Source organism: Hyperolius riggenbachi, chromosome 10 (genome assembly GCF_040937935.1).
Source record: "Hyperolius riggenbachi isolate aHypRig1 chromosome 10, aHypRig1.pri, whole genome shotgun sequence".
In the NCBI taxonomy this organism is placed as follows: domain Eukaryota; kingdom Metazoa; phylum Chordata; class Amphibia; order Anura; family Hyperoliidae; genus Hyperolius; species Hyperolius riggenbachi.
Window position 1 is genome coordinate 64,980,473 of NC_090655.1, and position 23,846 is coordinate 65,004,318.

The 23,846-nt window shown below is 44.7% G+C and overlaps 1 protein-coding gene across 2 annotated transcripts in view; it reads right to left on the reverse strand.

Moving 5' to 3' along the window:
* NRAP (nebulin related anchoring protein) overlaps positions 1-23,846 on the reverse strand; it is a 168,724-nt gene that overhangs the window by 107,887 nt on the left and 36,991 nt on the right. For both annotated transcript variants that reach the window (XM_068257887.1, XM_068257886.1), the window contains exon 3: positions 9,485-9,572. In XM_068257887.1, the coding sequence (XP_068113988.1) occupies positions 9,485-9,572 (88 nt within the window). The remainder of the gene's footprint in view (positions 1-9,484; positions 9,573-23,846) is intronic.

Consider the following 23,846-nt stretch of genomic DNA (forward strand, 5'->3'; position numbering starts at 1 on the left):
GGGTAGTGGCTACTGATTGGGATAAAGTTCAATCCAAATGTCCTCTTTAATATCTGAAACTATCAATTGGGGTGGGGGGTCATTTTGGATGGCACTTTGGGAAGGGATTGCTGTACAGACACAATGATGGGCTCTCCCCTTAAAGGAAATCTGAGGTCAAAGGGATATGGAGGCTGCCATATTCATTTCCTTGTAAACAATTCCAGTTGCCTTACAGCCCTGTTGATCTTCTAGCATCAGTAGTGTCCAAGTCAAAACCCTTGAACAAGCATATGGCTAATCCAGTAAAATCTGAGTCAGAGTACCTGATCTGCATATGCTTGTTCTGGGTCTATGGCTAAAAGTATAAGAGGCACAGGATCAGGAGGAATGCCAGGCAACAGGAGGACTGCCAGTATAACGTAAAAGGAAATAAATATGGCAGCCTCCATATCCCTCTCACCTCGGTTTCCTTGGGAAGGGGAGAGTAGGGGATGAGTGGGAGGTACTATTAAGATAGTATAAGATTGTATTGGTAGTGAAAGAGTGATCCATCACACAATCACTGAATGAGATTAAAGTTTGTCAATGAAATGCAAAATGTTCTGGCTTGCATGTAAATTTCAGATTGTATTCAGGTTGGAACAGGTCCAGCTGCGCTTCCTGCAAATTTTGGTTGGCCCAATTTTTAAGCAGCATACATGAAAGTGACCATTTTTTTTTAAGTGGATATCTACCTATATCTATCTGGTGAAAAACAATCTGCACCTTCAACTAGGTAACTAAAGCCTCATGCAAACATCCAATTTTCATTGGCTGATTTCACCACTTCCATGTAGTATTAGAGTCAACAGATTTGGAATACCCTCATGCTAAACCCTCATACTACATGGAAGTGGTAAAATTGGTCAGTGATCGGCCAATCAGAATTGAAAGTGTGTACCAGGCTTTAGAGTATGTACAGACATCCAATTTGTATTGGTCAATGAATGGCCAATTTTACCTCTTCCATGTAGTATGAGGGACAACAGATTTTGAATACTATGAACAGATTGTGTTGGTAAACTAAAAACGGTGGTGGCGGCGCCTGGTATATCTTCAGTTACATACTATATACGTACGACAAACCTAGGTGAAAAACGGGCAAAAGCTTACCTCTCCAGATGACAGAACACCAGCATATTGGAAAAGCATTTATTTCAACATAAACCGATATGACAATGCGTTTCACTAGTGCTGGCCAGCTTCCTCAGGACAATTGAAAAAGTTGGGCCTGATTCAGTGGTAGCAATGAGCGGCAGCACCTCTGATAGACTCCATCAGAGATGCTCACGCTCAATGCTACCACTGAATCAGGCACAACTTTTTCAATTGACCAGAGGAAGCGGAATTGTGTTGGTAAGCTCTCTTATTACATAGAGGTGGTAAAATTGGCCAATCAAGTTTCAAAATGTGTATGCACCCTTAGACGACATATCTGCCAGTCAGTGCAGCTGGGATCTGTTGCCTCCTACACACTTTCCATTATGATTGGCCAATGACTGACTAATGCTACCACCTCTGTGTAGTATGACGGCTTACCTACACAATCTGTTCATAGTATTCAATATCTGTTGACCCTCATAATACATGGAGGTGGTAAAATTGGTCAGTCGTTGGCCAATCCAAATTGAAAGGGTGTACTAGGCTTTAGTGAATTATCTCTGCATGCAATGTCGGAGGAATTCTCTATCTCATTTGAGCCAAAGTCATAATTTCTGCTATTGGCAAAACAAATTTCTAGCGCTCACAGAGTTGTGAAGTTTAAGCTACTTGGCATTTCTCTGGACACCCGATGATCTGGATGAAGAGGAACCCTCGGAGATTTACGCTGTAAGCGCTGGGCACCTCCATCTGGAAGGCTGATTGACAGGAGCAGCAGTTGGAAGTGGAGAATATGGAAGGAAATAGTGTCTAATACACACGGTCTATAAATAACACTTCTCACATCTCAGCCATGAAATAAAAATAGCCGGGAATACCGGGGAACATTCCAGAACGCGTGCAACAGTGATGGCAAGAGGGCTGCACTGCGAGGACCTCCAGCCTCATTATTGTGTCTGGCCTGGACCAGCAGCTGTTGTGTGGCACACAGCAAGGGAGCTTGCTAGAGGTCTGGGGGAAAAGTGTCACCTGCAGTGCCGGCCAATCCCAAATCGATGTAATCCTCCATAACAGTATTCCTCAATATTCCTACAGAATAGCCAGGTACCTTGTGATGACCCAGAACCACTAGGACAATATTAAAGATAATCTGTAAAAAGCATACCATTCTATTCATTATGTTCTCCTGGGCCCCTCTGTGCGATTTCTGCCACTCCCTGCTGCAATCCTGGCTTGTAATTGCCAGTTTTAGGCAGTGTTTACAAACAAAATATATGGCTGCTAACCAGCTTGTGATAGGCTGAAAGGAGCTCAGTCTGTGACTCACACAGAGCCTGCAGGGGACAGGAGAGGGTGTGTATAACTTCTACCTATCACAGCAGAGCAGCACATTCCTGCCTGATTGCCTGAGCCCGACAAAGCTGACAAAGGAAAGATTAGATTATATAAACAGAGATAATACAATACAACCCCTGTGCAACTAGGAAATGCTGCAGTAAGACAGACCACATTAGAACAGGTATAGGAACTTATAGGATAGAAGAAATAAGGCTGAAAAATTATAGGACAGGAGGAGTGCTGGGCATGATGAGGAGAGCCCACTAAACATGCGTGCTCCCTCCACCCCCTCCCACTTTTTAATTTATGTTGTGCTAAGGTATCCTTAAGGTTGCTCAACTAAAAGACAACTATCTTGAACAATTGTACAATTTAAAATACATACACATAAAAAAAAAAAAAAGAAAAAAAAAAAAGGAGTAGATTTCTCCCAGAGTAAAAAGAAATATAAATTACTTATTTCCTAGGTCACTGTCACTTACAGTAGGTAGTGAAAATCTGACAGGCTTTAGACTTGTCCATCTCCCCGGGAAGGGGGGATACCCAGGTATTTATTTACAAAAACATCACTGGGCCCCCCCTGTTGGGTCAAAGTGTAGATGAAAAAAACAAATCTATAAACCTACATGTGGAGTGTTAAAGTGTACTTGAGATGATACTCTGTGCCCAATTTATACTTACCTGGGGCTTCCTCCAGCCCCATGAGGACTGTGGGCTCCCTCGCTGTCTTTCCGGCCACTCTGTGTACGAATGAAATAGCCGCCGGGAGATTTTTTCCCATGCAGATAAAAACCTGACAGCAGTGAATCACTGTAAGCATTTTCTCTATCAATTACATTAGCTTCTGTGATAAAACATGCATGTTTTCACACATACAGACTCACATGTTGAGCAGAAAACACATCTAGAAAAGAGACTGACGAGTGTGCTACCAGCCTCAGCCTATTATACTCACTCTGTCCATCTCTGATGGAGCAGAACTGGCTCTGCAAACTTCTCCAGCATCACTACAGTACAGAGCACTTGGGGAGGGGTAAAGAGGTTGGGGGCTGGACTTTATACACAAGACCATGCTGTACAATAAATAGGGACAGTCTATAAATCTTTGTCTACAAAACTTTGTATGATTCCTTATCAGTGGCCGAGCAGATGCAATCATTAGAAAAATTGTGCAGAGAGCAGAAAGTTTTTCCCTCTCCTTGCCCTTAGTTGTCAGTCTCTCGGCACAGCGCCCCTGTGGCTTTTGGGTCCCCCTTCGGCTGCATCCCTTGCAGGGTCTATTGTTACGCCCCTAGAACTGAACGAATATGATTTGTAGTTATATGTGCATTGTTTAAAGGAAACTTTTAAACTTTTTGGGGTTTTGGGAACTATTTCCTTTGGGAACTTTTTGGGTTTAATGCAATGTGGCTTTACATTGCCCTTTTATTACCGTCACCTCTGAAAAGTTCAATTTATAGCTTTTGGGGGAAGTAATGGAATTTTTAGACAAGGCCATTTCTGCAGCTCTCTTTTTTTAATTTGGTCTTTTTATTTTATTACTAGTGACCTAAGCGCACACACGCCCGCCCGGCCCGCCTCCTGTCCCAACCGCTGTCCCAACGCAGTAGCGCAAAGCACTGACAGAGGGACAGTCGCAGGGACACTTGTTCTTTATTAGGTAGGATTTTTGCAAATAACTTTCCCAAAAATACTCACTTTAAGGGCTGCATCTCAGTCAAACTCTTTTCTGCAAGTGTGCAAAAAAGCATTTGAGAGCTTTTGGCAGCAATTAGCGTTTTTTTACCCCCACCTGGGGGACATGGCGGCGTGGCGGTAACCGAACATAAAAGCAAACTGTTGCTTCCAGGGTCTGCTCAAACAACAAGAAAATTAGGGGTAAAAGCATGGCATTTGCGCAAATGGCGGTACCAGTCATTTGAATGGGCAGCGCTTAAAGGACATGCAAATATCTGAGTGAACCAGCCTTTACTTCATGCACATAAGCCTGGCTAGTGGCCTAGCACCCCACATTCATACACAGTGGTGGAAAGAGCAGCAGATTGTAATCCATGCTCATATATCCATGTTATGTAGTGACCAGCAACAGTAGATGCTGTTTAGTCACATGCATGGAAGATGTCCTCAGTGTCCATGTAACATATTTACAAGCACATACCACAGGGTCTCCACCATCTCTGCCCTGGAGAATTCTATTTTACAGGTTTGTGGCACCAGAGAGCTGCACACAACAACTGTCTGGAAAACAGGCAGGAATGTGTCCTTTCAGTCGCTGGAGGACCTGTCCCTACCGCTAAGTGTGGGATTCTACTATCTGAATGCTCTCAGGCAGAAGAGGTAAAAGGGAACCTTAACTGGTTGGGAAAAAAAGAAAAAAGAAAAAAAAAGTGCTTACCTGGGGCTTCTACCGACCCCCGTACAGACATCCTTTGCCTGCGCTGGGACAAACCTATCCTCCGGTTCCCCGCAGTGAGCCAGTTTTGTTTCTGGTGACTGGCCAGTCAGTGGCCACTGCACCTATGCAACCAGACCGCGTGCATCCTCGATCATACTCCTATCAGAGGGAGCATCCTGCGCATGTGCGATTTTTCTAATTCTGCACATGCTCAGGACGCTCCTGGCCACGGAAACCTGATAAAGGACATGCCCGGCCCAGCCAGGGCCGCGCAGGCTCAGTGGCCACCGACTGGCCAGCTGCCAGATACGAAACTGGCTCGCTGCGGGTGACCGGAGGCACAAGACATCTGCAGGGGACCGGTAGAAGCCCCAGGAAAGTTGAACTCTTATTTTCAAATTAGTTAAGGTTCCCTTTAAAGGGAACCTTAAAAGCCTCAATATCCCTTTAAAGGGACATTGAGGCTTCCATATTTATTTCCTTTTAAACAATTCCAGTTGCCTGGCTATCCTGATGATCCTCTGCCTCTAATACTTTTAGCCATAGACCCTGAACTAGCATGCAGCAGATCATTTATCATATTCTGACATTGTTTTCATATCTAGCAAGATTAACTGCATGCTTGTTTCTGGTGTTATTCAAACACTACTGCAGCCAAATACTGTAGATCAGCAGGGCAGCCAGGCAACTGGTATTGTTTAAAAGGAATTAAATATGGCAGCCTCCATATTCTTCTCACTTCAGTTGGCCTTTAAAGGATAGTCAAGCTGAAATGGAAAAGTTAACCCTTGCTTACCTTCCAGCCCCTAGAAGTCTATGTGGTCCCTCACTGCAGTTCTGCTGAACTCCAGAGCGCAGCTAGTCCCTAATATCACTGAGCACAGCTGTGGTTGCGGGCTTCTGTGCATGAGCGGGCACGTCTGTGGGCCTCTCTCAATACGCTTTAGCATTTTACGTTTTTTATGAGTTGTGCAAGCGCAGAGCACCCCGACTACGGGAGCGCAATTGACAGAAGCCCAGGAACGTGCCCGCATATGCACAGAAGCTTGTGACCACAGCTGTGTTCAGCGATTGTTTACGAAGGGCCTAGTGGTGCACTGGATGACAGCGGAACTGCAGCAAGGAACCACATAGACTACTAGGGGCTAGAAAAAGCCCCATGCATGTAAAGAGCAGCTTAGGGTTTCTGACGCATCCATCATTTGATTATATGATTATATGTGCACCCAAATGAGCATGTTGGCGCGACAGCTTGCCGAAATTCGTCACATGTTTGATCAGGCATGCTTTTCGTGGCACAGATTTACATCCAATTCAATAATAATTATCGAATTGGATGGTCGATTGGCTGCCAAATTGCCTGATGTATGAGGGTCACCTTAAGGCCTTTATTATTGCGGGTGGAAGGGTTAATTACTCACCTGCTGGCCTGTAATTCATCAATAACAGAAATTCCACCCTCCTCTATCTGTAAAACTGCCATGGCCATGTTTCCTGAAGCCTTTTGAAGCTCTGTGGCCACTAGAGATGGCCCGAACAGTTCGCTGGTGAACTTCGGTGGTTCGCGATCGCAGACAACCGCGAAGTTATTCGGAAGTTTAGTCCGCCCCTATGCTACATCATTAGGGTCAACTTTGACCCTCTACAGTCAGCAGGCACATTGTAGCCAATCAGGCTACACTCCCTCCTTGAGGCCCCCCACCTTATAAAAGGCAGGCAGGCAGCGTCAGGCATTGGACTTACTCGTGTGACGGCAGTAATTAGAGAAGGGAGAGCTGCTGCTGCTGCAGAGAGAGATATAGGGAAAGCTTAGTTAGGCTGTTGTAGGCTTGTTCTCTTGCTCCTTGCTGATTCTTATTGCTAAAAAAGCACCCCTCAACAGCTCTTTTGAGAACTAATCTTGTTCTTGTGATCTATTTTTTTTTTTTTTTGTGTAGCCCACTTGCATTATATACAGCCCTGTCAGTCAGTCGCAGCTGGCCTTTGGCCCCTTGGTGGCAATTCCTACTGTGCCACTGCCAGGCCCAGCACATTCAGTGACTACCTGTGTGTGTGACAGGCAGCTGCACATTTGTAATCCCAATCACTGCACCTGTTCACTGTTCAGTGCACCTACCTAACTACCTACGTACGTGAGTGCACGCATTGTTAATACCACCAGTCGCTGCACCTGTTATATGTGCACCCAAATGAGCATGTTGGCGCGACAGCTTGACAACATGCTCATTTTGACAGTTGTACATTTGTAATACCAGTCACTGCAACCTGTTCACTGCACCTGTGTACCCACACATTGTTGTACCAGCAGTCACTGCATACCTGCTCACTGCACCTGTGTGACTGCACGCTGTTTTATATACCAGTCTGTGCATACCTGTTAACTGCACCTGTGTAACCGAACATTGTTGTACCAGCAGTCACTGCAACCTGTTCACTGCACCTATGTAACCGTACATTGCATTAGTCAAGTCAGTGCATACCTTTCACTTCATCCCCCCCAATATGGACAAAAGAAAAGGCAGAGCCAGAGGCAGGCCACCTGGCAGGTCTGTTCGGGTTGCACAGTCATGATTTTGGGCGGCCCTCGACCAAAGTACAGTGTTCAGAAGAAGACACATGCCATCAACCCCCAATATTGTCAGGACGTAGTTAAGTATTTAACACAGAACACCTCATCTTTCTCAGTTTCCGCACGGAAGCCTGACATATCTTCCTCCTCCTGCTCTGATTCTGGCACCCCACTTAACACTCAGTCGGCCGCCACCACCAAACTGCCATCACCCCAGGGCTCAGCGGTGTGGAAATTTTTTTGTGTGTCTGCCTCAGATGAGAGCAATGCTATCTGTACTCTGTTACCGAAAATTGAGCCATGGAAAGACCAAGACCCGCGTAGGGACAACTACCTTACAAAGGCACATGATTACAAAGCACAAACTGCAATGGGATGACCACCTGAGGAAAAGCAGCACACAAAAGCAAAGCCACACACCGAAAGGAAGACACCAGGCCGCAATTATTTCTCAAAAAAGGTGATACCCAAACTGTACCGTGATGTTAAAAGGCAAGTGGTGTCATCTCTGGCACACAGCGTTGGGTCAAGGGTCCATCTGACCACGTGGTCTGCAAAGCACGGTCAGGCCTGCCCGAAGACTAAGTCAGTCCCCACACACAGCATCTCTGCCTGCCCACCGTGTGGCTGCCTGCCCCAAGACTAAGTCGGTCCCCACACAACATCTCTGCCTGCAGGCCGCTTGACTGCCTTCTCCGCCACCACCAACAGGGTCCAGGACTCCAGGCAGATTCCTGAATTTGTAAGGCTGCTGCTAGCAGCGGCCACTATAATAATTTTTCTGTGCGTGTACATGCCTGCCTAATTTTTCCGGCTGCAACAAAACTAAAGGCATGTACATGTGTCAATTCCCCTTCGTGATCGTTACCTTGCCGCGGTGAAGAGGCTTGCGTATCCCAATGAAGCAATGACCGTCGGCTATATGAGTGTGTTGGGGGGCACACCTGACCCAAGAAAATAGATAATAAGGTCGTTGCCTCATTGTGGACAGAACAAATTCGATCAGCTGGACACTCAGCCCGACCATATGGGCTTGAAAACCGCTATCGCCTGCACACTGGCCATGGTGCGCACCAGTCCAGCACGGCCGTCGCTACACAAACAGCTGTTTGCGGTGCGTTACAGGGAGTTTGGCCTGTCAGTGTGAAGCAGTACACTAATTACAATCCCTGATTGATGTATACACATGCAAGATGTTTTAAAGCACTTTAGGCCTCCAATTTAACAAAATGTGATTTCTGCCCTTAAAACGCTGCTGTGCGGCAAATCCTGATTTTTCCCGGGGACTTTGGCGCGTATCCCACTTTGCCATGCCCCCTCCAGGTGTTCGACCCCTTCAAACATCTTTTCCATCACTTTTGTGGCCAGCATAAATGTTTCTAGTTTTCAAAGTTCGCCTCCCCATTGAAGTCTATTGTGGCTCGCGGAAGTTCGCATGTTCGCGAATGTTTGCGAAAGTTCGCGGTTCGTGAACCGAAAATCGGAGGTTCGGGCCATCTCTATTGGCCACCTCCACCTGCCTGCTACGGCCGGCCCCCAGCTCAGCAGCAACCATTTAGGCCACAATGCTGAGCTGGGGTAGGCACAGAGCTTTAGTAGGACTCTAGAAAAAGAAAGGTGCAGAGTTTCTTTCATTAATGAAATATTGACCAGCGGGTGAGTAATTAGCCCTATCAACCTCTCTGATCCATGCAGCAACAATAGAGATTCTTATATTGCACTGAAGTACTCTTTAAAATGCTGGAGCAGGCTGTCCCATGCAATGAATGTCAATACCAGTGCTGGGCAAACTACAGTCCTGTACACTGTACAACCGGTCCGCCAATAGGCCTGCTGCCAGCTTGTAATACGCAGGTATGTCATGTGACATCCTGTAGCCATGGAGACGCAACAGTAACCCCAGCTTATTACCTGCTCGTGACTCTGCAGGGAGGGAAATAATTTTACTAATTCAGCCCATGGTCCATAGAATGCAGTCCGGACCACGTGAAGATTACTCAGGCCTGGTCTACACTATTCCCATATGGTGTAAAATCTTTAGAAGTGGTTAATACACTGACCTCACTGACAGCATCTGATTGTTTCTTCACGTGTATATTCACCGGTGTCTCATATATGCTGGTGAAGGTGTTGTTTTTTGGGTTGTGCCTGGAGAACAAAACAAAAACACAGATCATTTGCAACCCAAATGAACAGTCCTGCAGAAACATCCATCTTCCAATCACAACGCAGTTTATCATCTTGCTTTTAGTTGCTCAGACATTCCAGTGCATGCAATGGTTCAAAAGTGATATGAAAGGCTCGGACTATTGGAGGAAATCCTTCACTGCAGTAGAGTAGCAAAAGCTGATACAGAGGTTGTGACCACACCGAGGCCCTCTGACTGCTGTATTCGCTCTGTACTGCTTGCATGCTGATAATAATCAACTTCACAGCCCCACAGAATATGTTGCTGCTTTATAAATCTAAAGTAAATAACTCTCTATGTGCTTTGAATATTGGTGATAATTAATCTGTTCCCCCCAGCGTATAACTCTCTGAAACTGCAGTAATAACGCCTGGTACACAAGTTAGATAAAAGTCATTAGAAACGCGCCACAAACAAAAGATATCGCGGTTTCAGACAATTGTTAAAAAATTGTAGCCAATTAAAATGTAGCCAAATCACAAACAAACGACTCTCAACCAGTAAATTGGAGTGCACCACCAAATGTGCACTGTAGCAAGGATGGTCATTAATGATACAATTCTACGGAAGATAGATCATCCTGTTCGATCAGATCATCAAATGAAAACGATTGTTTGGGCCCACTAACGGAAGGAAAGTTGCTAAACAATCCAGTTAATGTAATCGATCAAAAAAATGGATTGATTCCATTAATCTGATCAAGTTGGAGAGCAGCTTTGCTTCTAATCGGTGGGCCCGAATGATCGTTAGGATCGATCGTCCAGAGAAAGGTTTCGTTAAAGGCCACCTTAAGTGCATGAACATTGAAATGCACAGAGCAGAAAGTATTGCAACTTTCCCTATGCACCTGTAGTAATCAGCAAATTGCCTCACCTACATGGAATTTCACAGAAAGGAACCCTGTGATATAGAGTAGCTGTATTTGTCTAAAAGTAATAAATCTGAAATTGGATTTTCCTAAATCCATATAATATACAGTACTAAGAGTTCTGCTTCATCAACAAAAGTTAAATGTCATTTAAACTAGTTTCAAACCCAACTAACACCCCTCATGCTCTTTATATGAATGGTTAGGATGTAGAATTGGAGATACCCAACACTAAAGCTAAGTACACACTTGAGATAAAAGTATTTGGAAAATGAAAGATCACAGACCAATGTAGAAAAGGTCAGTTCCAGCAAAAGATCAGTTCCTGCAAAAGGCATTTAAAGTATAGGATATCTGCCGATCTCATACACACCTTGTTTAACGGACCATCATCTGCAGATATCAGACTTTGAATGCATTTTGCAGATACTGATCTTATGCATGTGTACAGCATCTTTGTGTACAGCATCTTGCAAAGATTTGTATCTGATGGGGGTGCTCAGCTTAATGGAATAGATTGTGTAGGTATGCTCTCATACTACATGGAAGATTGGAACATGAAAGATCACAGACCAATTTTACCAAGACTTATATCTCAAGTGTGTACTTAGCTTAACCCTTATGCTTCCAATACAGCTTTCCAAACATCAGGCTCACCCACAGAACATGTTTTCAGGTAACCTTGTGCATGCATGTGGACTTTAATTAGTAGATCTGCCTTGTGTGGGTATCCTAAAATGAGAACTGTCGATTGCAAACACTGTCCTACACATATTTAACACTATTTATCAAACTAACCCCTGTAATGATCTGCGCTGCTGTCTGCACTGGCATTTGTTATTTTCCTTGGCGTTCTGATCATTTTGACCATTTTTTAGGTCTGAATGCTGCAGGTACCTGGAAAAAAAGAGACCTGTCTTCACTCTGCAAGTTGCAGAGCTGCTGTTCTGGGTAGGAATTTGCATACACTTGTCATGCAAATTGCTTAGCTGCTTCCTTTGATGGCTTGCAGTATAAATACCATTTCTTCCCAGAATTCCCTGCTGGTCATACTGGTTTGTTCCTGCTTACTTACCTGTAGTGTCAGCCTTTGCAAATCGTTTGCTAAGATTATCTTAGAGTAATTCCTTGGGAGTGCACTAGGCATTCCTTCTAGCGTAGTCAGGTTGTATTATCTGTATTGCCTTGTATTGTCTCTCTGTTGCGATTGTCTTGTCGCCAGCAGTGGTAGACAGGAAATCGCTCTGTCTCTTGGGATCGCATTCGCCCTAGCAGTTGTGGCGGTGGTTCCTTCTGTCTGGGAGTGTAGGCCAGAGCTGCGGCTGCTACTGGCTACTCCTTCTGTCTGTCTAGTCTGGAGCGAACGCTTGCTGTAGGCTCGGTGAGGCAACCGTTTAGCAAGCGTTCACGTTCTCTTTTCGTTTTTGTGCTACATCGGTTAGTTAGGGTTGGCGTGCTTTGTCTCTGTTGCACTTTTCGTGCGAAGACCACGCCATTAGCGTGCTTTGTCGCTGTTGCGCGTTTCGCCCGGCGACCGCGCTTAGCGAGTGCGTTTGTTATTTTCCTTGGCATTCTGATCATTGTTATTTGCTGTGTCTTTCTTGCTACATTTGTGCTCTGTCTTACTCGGTCTTGTGTCACTATTGGCAATCGCCACTTTGGCGATTGCATTCCCACTGCGTGTCCGCTGTTGTGTGTTTGCCGTCGCCGGGTGGCGACTAGATTGGTGGACACACATACATTCTGTCTCTGTGCTCACTTTCTCTCTACAGGTGCATAGCACCAAAGCTGGGTTCTGTCGTTTTATACGCTTGTGGAGGACTTCCGCAGTGTCAGCGCACATCTTGTGCGCTGACCACTGAGATAATTCTGCAATTGTTACAACCCCATCTTCATGTTAACTATCACACAACCATCACAACTGCAATAATTAACTAACCTGGAATAATTAAACTAGTAATAGTTAACTTTGTGCAATTAGAGCAAGACCTACATAACAGACAGAACTACACAGTAACTTGATACAGCTAAGCAGAGGCATCACTAGGGTTTGGTGTCACCCAGTGCGGAAATTCATGGTGTCATTCCTCTTTTAGGGCTGGTGCACACCAGAGGAGTTTTTCCGAGTGTTTTGAGTTTTTGACACCCCCTGCTAATATTATCCTAATTGTCTATGCACACTGGAGCGATGAGGTTTTGTAAAAAAACCCTATAGCATTATATTGGGAAGAGCTTTTGAAACCTCTAGCGTTTGGGGAGCTTTTCTGGTGTGTCTCAGCCCTACTCCAGGAAACTACTATCTCATGACTCAAATCAAACCAATAATACTTTGGGCATGATTCACAAAGCTTTTTCACCTGTTCTCCTCGGTTTTCACCTCATCTAAGCCTCCAAAGAGTAAAAATATCATATAATTAAGGTAAGAAAAGTAATACTGAAATAAAAATCAGTCAGGAGCAACTTACTTTGAGTTACTATCTTGCTTGTAAATGTGCTGAAAGGTTATTTTTTTAATCAATTAGGTAATCAATAAGTCATTGCTGGGAAGTTTTGTGAATAGAGCCCATAGTAATAAAAAAAAAAAAAAAAAGAAAAAATACTTATATAGCTTTACTACACTCTCCCTTAACCACTTAACGACCTGCCCACTGCACATTGTCGGCCAGAAAGTGGATCCCGCAAGGACCGCCGCATGTACTTGTACGGGCATGGGCGGAGCGATCGCGTCATCCGTGACGCGATCCTCCGCCAGGGATCGATGGCCGGGGATTTAGCCTCCAGCTCGCCGGCCACTTAGCAGCGCCGGCGGGCGGAGGAAGGAAGAAATCCGCCGATCCATTTGTATAATAGGCTTTGTAATGTATACAAAGCCTATTATACAGGCTGCCTCCTGCCCTGGTGGTCCCAGTGTCCGAGAGACCACCAGGGCAGGCTGCAGCCACCTTAGTCTGCACCCAAGCACACTGATTTCCCCCCCCCTGCCCCCTGATCGCCCACAGCACCCCTCAGACCCCCTCCTGCCCACCCCCCAGACCCCTGTTTGCACCCAATCACCCTCCTAATCACCCATCAATCACTCCCTGTCACCATCTGTCGACACTATTTTTTTTTATTCCCTAAACTGCCCCCTGCTCCCTCCTGATCACCCCCCACCCCTCAGATTCTCCCCAGACTCCCCCCCCCCCCCCGTGTACTGTATGCCTCTATCCCCCTGATCACCTGTCAATCACCTATCACCCATCAATCACCCCCTGTCACTGCCACCCATCAATCAGCCTCTAACCTGCCCCTTGCGGGCAATCTGATCACCCACCCACACCAATAGATCACCCGCAGATCCGACGTCAGATCACCTCCCAAGTGCATTGTTTACATCTGTTCTCTACCCTAAACACCCACTAATTACCCATCAATCACCCCCTGTTACTGCTACCCATCAGATTAGACCCCTATCTTCCCCGAGGGCATTCAATCACCCGCCCACACCCTCAGAACGCCCTCAGACCCCAGCCCTGATCACCTCGCCAGTGCATTGCTTGCATCTATTCCCCCCTCTAATCACACCTTGAGACACCCATCAATCACCTCCTGTCACCCCTAGCTTACCTACCCATCAGATCAGGCCCTAATTTGCCCCGTGTGGGCTCCTAATCACTCGGCCAAACCCTCAGATCCCCCTCAGACCCCCTTCCGATCACCTCCCCAGTGCATTGATTGCATCTATTTTCCCCTCTAACCACCCCCTGAGACACCCATCAATCACCTCCTGTCACCCCCCCCCCTAGCACTCCTATCCATCAGATCAGGCCCAATACAACCTGTCATCTAAAAGGCCATCCTGCTTATGACCGGTTCCACAAAATTCGCCCCCTCATAGACCACCTGTCATCAAAATTTGCAGATGCTTATACCCCTGAACAGTCATTTTGAGACACTTGGTTTCCAGACTACTCACGGTTTTGGGCCCGTAAAATGCCAGGGCGGTATAGGAACCCCACAAGTGACCCCATTTTAGAAAAAAAGACACCCAAGGTATTCTGTTAGGTGTATGACGAGTTCATAGATTTTAATGTTTTGTCAAAAGTTCGCGGAAATTGATTATTGTTTTTTTTTCACAAAGTGTCATTTTTCACTAACTTGTGACAAAAAAATAAAATCTATGAACTCGCCATACACCTTACGAAATACCTTGGGGTGTCTTCTTCCTAAAATGGGGTCACTTGTGGGGTTCCTATACTGCCCTGGCATTTTAGGGGCCCTAAACCATGAGTAGTCTAGAAAACAAATGCCTCAAAATGACCTGTGAATAGGACGTTGGGCCCCTTAGCGCACCTAGACTGCAAAAAAAGTGTCACACGTGGTATCGCCGTACTCAGGAGAAGTAGTATAATGTGTTTTGGGGTGTATTTTTACACATACCCATGCTAGGTGGGAGAAATATCTCTGTAAATGGACAATTGTGTGTAAAAAAAAATAAAAAATTGTCATTTACAGAGATATTTCTCCCACCCAGCATCGGTATGTGTAAAAATACACCCCAAAACACATTATACTACTTCTCCTGAGTACGGCAATACCACATGTGTGGCACTTTTTTGCAGCCTAACTGCGCTAAGGGGCCCAAAGTCCAATGAGCACCTTTAGGCTTTACAGGGGTGCTTACAATTAGGCACCCCCCAAAATGTCAGGACAGTAAACACACCCCACAAATTACCCCATTTTGGAAAGTAGACACTTCAAGGTATTCAGAGGAGCATAGTGAGTCCGTGGCAGATTTCATTTTTTTTTTTGTCGCAAGTTAGCAGAAATGGAAACTTTTTTCTTTTTTGTCACAAAGTGTCATTTTCCGCTAACTTGTGACAAAAAATAAAATCTTCTATGAACTCACCATGCCTCTCAGTGAATACTTTGGGATGTCTTCTTTCCAAAATGGGGTCATTTGGGGGGTATTTATACTATCCTGGAATTCTAGCCCCTCATGAAACATGACAGGTGGTCAGAAAAGTCATCAAAATATCAATCAATATAGGCTGAAGGGTTTTTTTTTTATTAAAAACATGTTTGTCCACATTTTTCGTGCTGCATGTATACAGAAATTTTACTTTATTTGAAAAATGTCAGCACAGAAAGTTAAAAAAAATCATTTTTTTGACAAAATTCATGTCATTTTTGATGAATATAATAAAAAGTAAAAATCGCAGCAGCAATCAAATAGCACCAAAAGAAAGCTTTATTAGTGACAAGAAAAGGAGCCAAAATTCATTTAGGTGGTAGCTTGTATGAGCGAGCAATAAACCGTGAAAACTGCAGTGGTCTGAATGGAAAAAAAGGGGCTGGTCCTTAAGGGGGGTAAAGCCCACGGTCCTCAAGTGGTTAAGGTGGCTAGGGATGGCTCGAACCTCAGATTTTCGGTTCGCGAACCTCGAACTTCCGAAAAAGTTTGCGAACCTGCAAACTTTTCGAACCGCAATAGACTTCAATGGGCAGGCGAACTTAAAAAACTACAAACACTGTTTCTGGTCACAAAAGTGATGGAAAAGATGTTTCAAGGTGTCTAACACCTGGAGGGGGGCATGGCAGAGTGGGATACACGCCAAAAGTCCCAGAGAAAATTACGGATTTGCCGCACAGCAGGGTTATAATCCCTTAAAAGCAGAAATCACATTGCATTGCTAAATTGGAGGTCTAAAGTGCTTGAAAACATCTTGCGTGTGTATACATGGATCAGCAGTTAGTGTAAGTAGTGTACTGCTTCACGCTAATAGACCAAACTCACTGTGTAACGCACCGCAAACCGATATTTGTGTAGTGATGGCCATGCTGGACTGGTGCGCACCATGGCGAGAGTGCAGGCCGTGGCGGTTTTCAAGCCCATATGGTCAGGCTAAGGTAGCTCAATGACAGAACAACTGTCCACAATGAAGCAACAACCTTATCTTGGGTCAGGTGTGCCCCCCCAACACACTCATATAGCCGGTCATTGCTTCATTGTGATACGCAAGCCCCTTCACCGCGGCAAGGTGACGATCACGAAGGGGAATTGATACATGTATATGCCTTTTGTTTTGTTGTTGCAGCCGCCAGAAAAATTAGGCAGGCATGTACACGCACCAGAAAAAATTATTATTGTTTTCATTAGCGGCCGCTGCTAGGAATCCACCTGGAGTCTCTGTTGGTGGTGGCGGAGAAGGCAGTCAAGTGGCCTGCAGGCAGAGATGCTGTGTGGGGACTGACTTAGTCTTTGGGCAGTCAGTAGCCCTCCGGGATCCATGCCTCATTCATTTTGATAAAGGTGTGGTACTGAACACTTTTTTGACCTGACTGCTGGTGGTATAATACAAAGTGCAGTCACACAGAGGCAGTGAAAGGTATGCACTTAATGTGCTGGGACTGGCACAGTACAGCAAGTAGCATGGGCCAGCTGTGACAGACAGGGCTGTACAGGATCTTCTCAAAAAATTAGCATATTGTGATAAAGTTCATTATTTTTGTAATGTACTGATTAACATTAGACTTTCATATATTTTAGATTCAAATACACACAACTGAAGTAGTTCAAGCCTTTTATTGTTTTAATATTGATGATTTTGGCATACAGCTCATGAAAACCCAAAATTCCTATCTCAAAAAATTAGCATATTTTATCCGACCAATAAAAGAAAAATGTTTTTACAACAAAAAAAGTCAACCTTCAAATAATTATGTTCAGCTATGCACTCAATACTTGGTCGGCAATCCTTTTGCAGAAATGACTGCTTCAATGCGGCGTGGCATGGAGGCAAACAGCCTGTGGCACTGCTCAGGTGTTATGGAGGCCCAGGATGCTTCGATGGCGGCCTTAAGCTCATCCAGAGTGTTGGGTCTTGCATCTCTCACTTTTCTCTTTACAATATCCCACAGATTCCCTATGGGGTTCAGGTCAGGAGAGCTGGCAGGCCAATTGAGCACAGTAATACCATGGTCAGTAAACCATTTACCAGTGGTTTTTGGCACTGTGAGCAGGTGCCAGGTCGTGCAGAAAAATAAAATCTTCATCTCCATAAAGCTTTTCAGCAGATGGAAGCATGAACCCACTTTTGAACCAGAAACAGCAGCAGAAGCGCCTGACCTGGGCTACAGAGAAGCAGCACTGGACTGTTGCTCAGTGGTCCAAAGTACTTTTTTTCGGATGAAAGCAACTTTTACATGTCATTCGGAAATAAAGGTACCAGAGTCTGGAGGAAGACTGGGGAGAGGGAAATGCCAAAATGCCTGAAGTCCAGTGTCAAGTACCCACAGTCAGTGATGGTCTGAGGTGCCATGTCAGCTGCTGGTGTTGGTCCACTGTGTTTTATCAAGGGCAGGGTCAATGCAGCTAGCTATCAGGAGATTTTGGAGCACTTCATGCTTCCATCTGCTGAAAAGCTTTATGGAGATGAAGATTTTACTTTTTCAGCACGACCTGGCACCTGCTCACAGTGCCAAAACCACTGGTAAATGGTTTACTGACCATGGTATTACTGTGCTCAATTGGCCTGCCAGCTCTCCTGACCTGAAACCCATAGAGAATCAGTGGGATATTGTGAAGAGAAAGTTGAGATGCAAGACCCAACAATCTGGATGAGCTTAAGGCCGTTATCGAAGCATCCTGGGCTTCCACAACACGTGATCAGTGCCACAGGCTGATTGCCTCCATGCCACGCCACATTGAAGCAGTCATTTTTGCAAAAGGATTCCCGACCAAGTATTGAGTGCATAACTGAACATAATTATTTGAAGGTTGGCTTTTTTTTGTTTTAAAAACACTTTTTTTTAATTGGTCGGATGAAATATGCTAAATTTTTGAGATAGGAAATTTGGGTTTTCATGAGCTGTATGCCAAAATCATCAATATTAAAACAATAAAAGGCTTGAACTACTTCAGTTGTGTGTATTTGAATCTAAAATATATGAAAGTCTAATGTTAATCAGTACATTACAGAAAATAATGAACTTTATCACAATATGCTAATTTTTTGAGAAGATCCTGTATATGCAGTGTCAGAGGCACACATACACACACCCAAAAAAAACACATCAGAAGAACATTAGCTCTCAAAAGAGCAGTTTTGGGGTGCTTTTCATCAACAAATATCAGCAATATAGGCCAAAATTCATTTAGGTGGTAGCTTGTATGAGCGAGCAATAAACCGTGAAAACTGCAGTGGTCTGAATGGAAAAAAAGGGGCTGGTCCTTAAGGGGGGTAAAGCCCACGGTCCTCAAGTGGTTAAGGTGGCTAGGGATGGCTCGAACCTCAGATTTTCGGTTCGCGAACCTCGAACTTCCGAAAAAGTTTGCGAACCTGCAAACTTTTCGAACCGCAATAGACTTCAATGGGCAGGCGAACTTAAAAAACTACAAACACTGTTTCTGGTCACAAAAGTGATGGAAAAGATGTTTCAAGGTGTCTAACACCTGGAGGGGGGCATGGCAGAGTGGGATACACGCCAAAAGTCCCAGAGAAAATTACGGATTTGCCGCACAGCAGGGTTATAATCCCTTAAAGGCAGAAATCACATTGCATTGCTAAATTGGAGGTCTAAAGTGCTTGAAAACATCTTGCGTGTGTATACATGGATCAGCAGTTAGTGTAAGTAGTGTACTGCTTCACGCTAATAGACCAAACTCACTGTGTAATGTGAGTGATGGCCATGCTGGACTGGTGCGCACCATGGCGAGAGTGCAGGCCGTGGCGGTTTTCAAGCCCATATGGTCAGGCTAAGGTAGCTCAATGACAGAACAACTGTCCACAATGAAGCAACAACCTTATCTTGGGTCAGGTGTGCCCCCCCAACACACTCATATAGCCGGTCATTGCTTCATTGTGATACGCAAGCCCCTTCACCGCGGCAAGGTGACGATCACGAAGGGGAATTGATACATGTATATGCCTTTTGTTTTGTTGTTGCAGCCGCCAGAAAAATTAGGCAGGCATGTACACGCACCAGAAAAAATTATTATTGTTTTCATTAGCGGCCGCTGCTAGGAATCCACCTGGAGTCTCTGTTGGTGGTGGCGGAGAAGGCAGTCAAGTGGCCTGCAGGCAGAGATGCTGTGTGGGGACTGACTTAGTCTTTGGGCAGTCAGTAGCCCTCCGGGATCCATGCCTCATTCATTTTGATAAAGGTGTGGTACTGAACACTTTTTTGACCTGACTGCTGGTGGTATAATACAAAGTGCAGTCACACAGAGGCAGTGAAAGGTATGCACTTAATGTGCTGGGACTGGCACAGTACAGCAAGTAGCATGGGCCAGCTGTGACAGACAGGGCTGTACAGGATCTTCTCAAAAAATTAGCATATTGTGATAAAGTTCATTATTTTTGTAATGTACTGATTAACATTAGACTTTCATATATTTTAGATTCAAATACACACAACTGAAGTAGTTCAAGCCTTTTATTGTTTTAATATTGATGATTTTGGCATACAGCTCATGAAAACCCAAAATTCCTATCTCAAAAAATTAGCATATTTTATCCGACCAATAAAAGAAAAATGTTTTTACAACAAAAAAAGTCAACCTTCAAATAATTATGTTCAGCTATGCACTCAATACTTGGTCGGCAATCCTTTTGCAGAAATGACTGCTTCAATGCGGCGTGGCATGGAGGCAAACAGCCTGTGGCACTGCTCAGGTGTTATGGAGGCCCAGGATGCTTCGATGGCGGCCTTAAGCTCATCCAGAGTGTTGGGTCTTGCATCTCTCACTTTTCTCTTTACAATATCCCACAGATTCCCTATGGGGTTCAGGTCAGGAGAGCTGGCAGGCCAATTGAGCACAGTAATACCATGGTCAGTAAACCATTTACCAGTGGTTTTTGGCACTGTGAGCAGGTGCCAGGTCGTGCAGAAAAATAAAATCTTCATCTCCATAAAGCTTTTCAGCAGATGGAAGCATGAACCCACTTTTGAACCAGAAACAGCAGCAGAAGCGCCTGACCTGGGCTACAGAGAAGCAGCACTGGACTGTTGCTCAGTGGTCCAAAGTACTTTTTTTCGGATGAAAGCAACTTTTACATGTCATTCGGAAATAAAGGTACCAGAGTCTGGAGGAAGACTGGGGAGAGGGAAATGCCAAAATGCCTGAAGTCCAGTGTCAAGTACCCACAGTCAGTGATGGTCTGAGGTGCCATGTCAGCTGCTGGTGTTGGTCCACTGTGTTTTATCAAGGGCAGGGTCAATGCAGCTAGCTATCAGGAGATTTTGGAGCACTTCATGCTTCCATCTGCTGAAAAGCTTTATGGAGATGAAGATTTTACTTTTTCAGCACGACCTGGCACCTGCTCACAGTGCCAAAACCACTGGTAAATGGTTTACTGACCATGGTATTACTGTGCTCAATTGGCCTGCCAGCTCTCCTGACCTGAAACCCATAGAGAATCAGTGGGATATTGTGAAGAGAAAGTTGAGATGCAAGACCCAACAATCTGGATGAGCTTAAGGCCGTTATCGAAGCATCCTGGGCTTCCACAACACGTGATCAGTGCCACAGGCTGATTGCCTCCATGCCACGCCACATTGAAGCAGTCATTTTTGCAAAAGGATTCCCGACCAAGTATTGAGTGCATAACTGAACATAATTATTTGAAGGTTGGCTTTTTTTTGTTTTAAAAACACTTTTTTTTAATTGGTCGGATGAAATATGCTAAATTTTTGAGATAGGAAATTTGGGTTTTCATGAGCTGTATGCCAAAATCATCAATATTAAAACAATAAAAGGCTTGAACTACTTCAGTTGTGTGTATTTGAATCTAAAATATATGAAAGTCTAATGTTAATCAGTACATTACAGAAAATAATGAACTTTATCACAATATGCTAATTTTTTGAGAAGATCCTGTATATGCAGTGTCAGAGGCACACATACACACACCCAAAAAAAACACATCAGAAGAACATTAGCTCTCAAAAGAGCAGTTTTGGGGTGCTTTTCATCAACAAATATCAGCAAGGAGCAAGCTAACAGACCTCCTAACTATCGCTTTCCCTATCCCTCCAATGTCTCTCCCTTCTCTCACTAATACAAGCAGCACACAGAGTGAGAACATTGCCGACGCTGCTGCCTTTTATAATGGGGAGGGGGGCTCCAGGAGGGAGTGCATCCTGATTGAATAATATGTGTCTGCTGACTGTGATGTAGAGGGTCAAAGTTTAGCCCAATGATGTAGTATAGGGGGCGGGTCGAACACGCTAAATGTTCGCGGTTCACAGCAAACTCGAACCAGAATGCTGGAAATTTTTCTTCAATTTTTCTAAAAGTTGTATGGTGTGTGTGTTAGATTGTCAGTTTTTTAATATACACACCCTAGCAATTTTCTCAATTTCCATTTTTATAATAATTGGGGAAAATTTGAACATTTGTGTGGGGTACATTGGTCATATTTTTGAAATGTTACACTCAGCCAGAAAAATTGATTGCAATTCTTGAATTGTCAGAAAAATTGATTGCAATTCTTGAATTGAACAGATATTTAAAAGATTGTATGGTGTGTGGCCACCTTAGACTGGAGCTTGGTGTCATTCCCTCTTCAGGTGACACCTGGTCACAGTCCGTGCATCTATTGCACTCACCTAGTGATGCCACTGCAGCTAAGTTAGACTTATTTTACTAAGTGCACCAAGTTTATGAAGTACAGCAATACAGAAATCGCAATTAGCAGTCAGAAGGGAGAACTTGCAGAAAATCTGTGGTGATGCAGCTAAATGAAGCCAGGTACATACCTTTCATTTCAAATGTGGTCAATTAGTGACCAATGTTACTTCCTCCATGTAGTATGAGGGTTTACCTACATGATCTCTTCATAGTATTCATTACCCATTGACCCTCATACTACTTGGATGTGGTAAAATTGGTCAACGATTGGACAAGTATAAATGAAAGAGTGTATCAGGCTTTAGACTTCTTACAGTTAACAAGAGAGGAAATATTATAAAAGGTTTGTACATAGCTGGGGCTTCCTCCAGCCCCCTCTGCATCAATTGCTCCCGCAGCGTTTTCCTCTGCCTTCTCCTAGTCCCGGTAAAAGCCCCGTAAGTTTGGCGAGTCGTGTGCCCCGCTCCCGTTATCGGTACTACTGTGCTGGGGCAGAACGCTTTACGCCACAGGAGCGAGATTGGGGGGGGGGGGGGGAGCAAAATGGAACAATCGGTTCTCCCCCTACCCAACACAATCAAATGGTCGATCGAGCAGGAAAATCGAGTAATTTATAGGCATCTTTACTTAGCTACACATTTTTAAAGCCACAGAAAAAAAAAAAAAAAAAATATTCCCCATTGCAGACATGCCTTAAAGGAACATGTATAATCTACAGTATTTTAACTTACCTGGTGCTTCTTCCAGCCCCTATAAGCCACGTCAGTCCCTCCCCGCAGCTCCGGTCCTCCTCGTTGTGTCCCGCTGGCCGTCCGCACAGATCGGCGACCTGCCGGCGTGTCGTCTCTTCTGCCATCCACATCATCTGGCGCATGCAGCGCCTGCGTAGAGGTTGTGTGCAGGCGCAGTACGCGACAGAGGACGTGGACGCGTGGGCACGAGTGTGCGCGCAGGCGCAGAAGAGACGACACGCCGGCAGGTCGTTGCTCTGTGTGGACAGCCAGCAGGAGTCCAAAGAGGACCGGAATTGCAGCGAGAGTCTAAGATGGCTGATAGGGGCTGGAAGAAGCCCCAGGTAAGTAAAAATAGATTATACTCGGAGTTCTTTAAGAGGCAGCTAGCCAGATAAGATGTAATCTAATCAGAGTCAGCTTCAAAGCCTTTAGGCTGGGTTTACACTGGCAACTGATACATTTTAACTGATTCAACAGTTTCAGCCGCTTTTCTGTGTACTGGATACACAGCGCACACAATCCTGTTTCTGCCACGCTCCATGCTACCATGTTCAGCAAGGAGGCAAAATTTAAAAAAAAAAAAAAAAAAAAAAATCACATTTCCTTTTTTCAGTGATGGAGCTAAAAGACCATTTTTACAGACCGTCAGTACATGATTAAGGTGTGTGGGCTCCAGCCCTCCCAGGCACTTGCTAGTAGGCTGGAAGCGGTTACTGGTTCGCCGCAGATTAGTTCTGGCCAGTCCTAACTTGGATGGACCAACAATGATTTGGGGTGGTAATGTAACAGCTGCATGTTCATTTTGATTGTGTTATGAAACCACAAATCTGAAGGTGTGCCATAAAAAGTGCTAGTTTGCATCTTCGGCAGCCTTTATTGTAGAAGATTTGCATCAAATTGTAGTATTGCCTCGCACCCACTAATGGATCAAACCCATCATCTTTAAGGGGAGTGCAACAGCTGAAAAGAAGGATGGCGCCCTCTATGCAGTATTCAACAAGGAAAATAGCTGGCACAT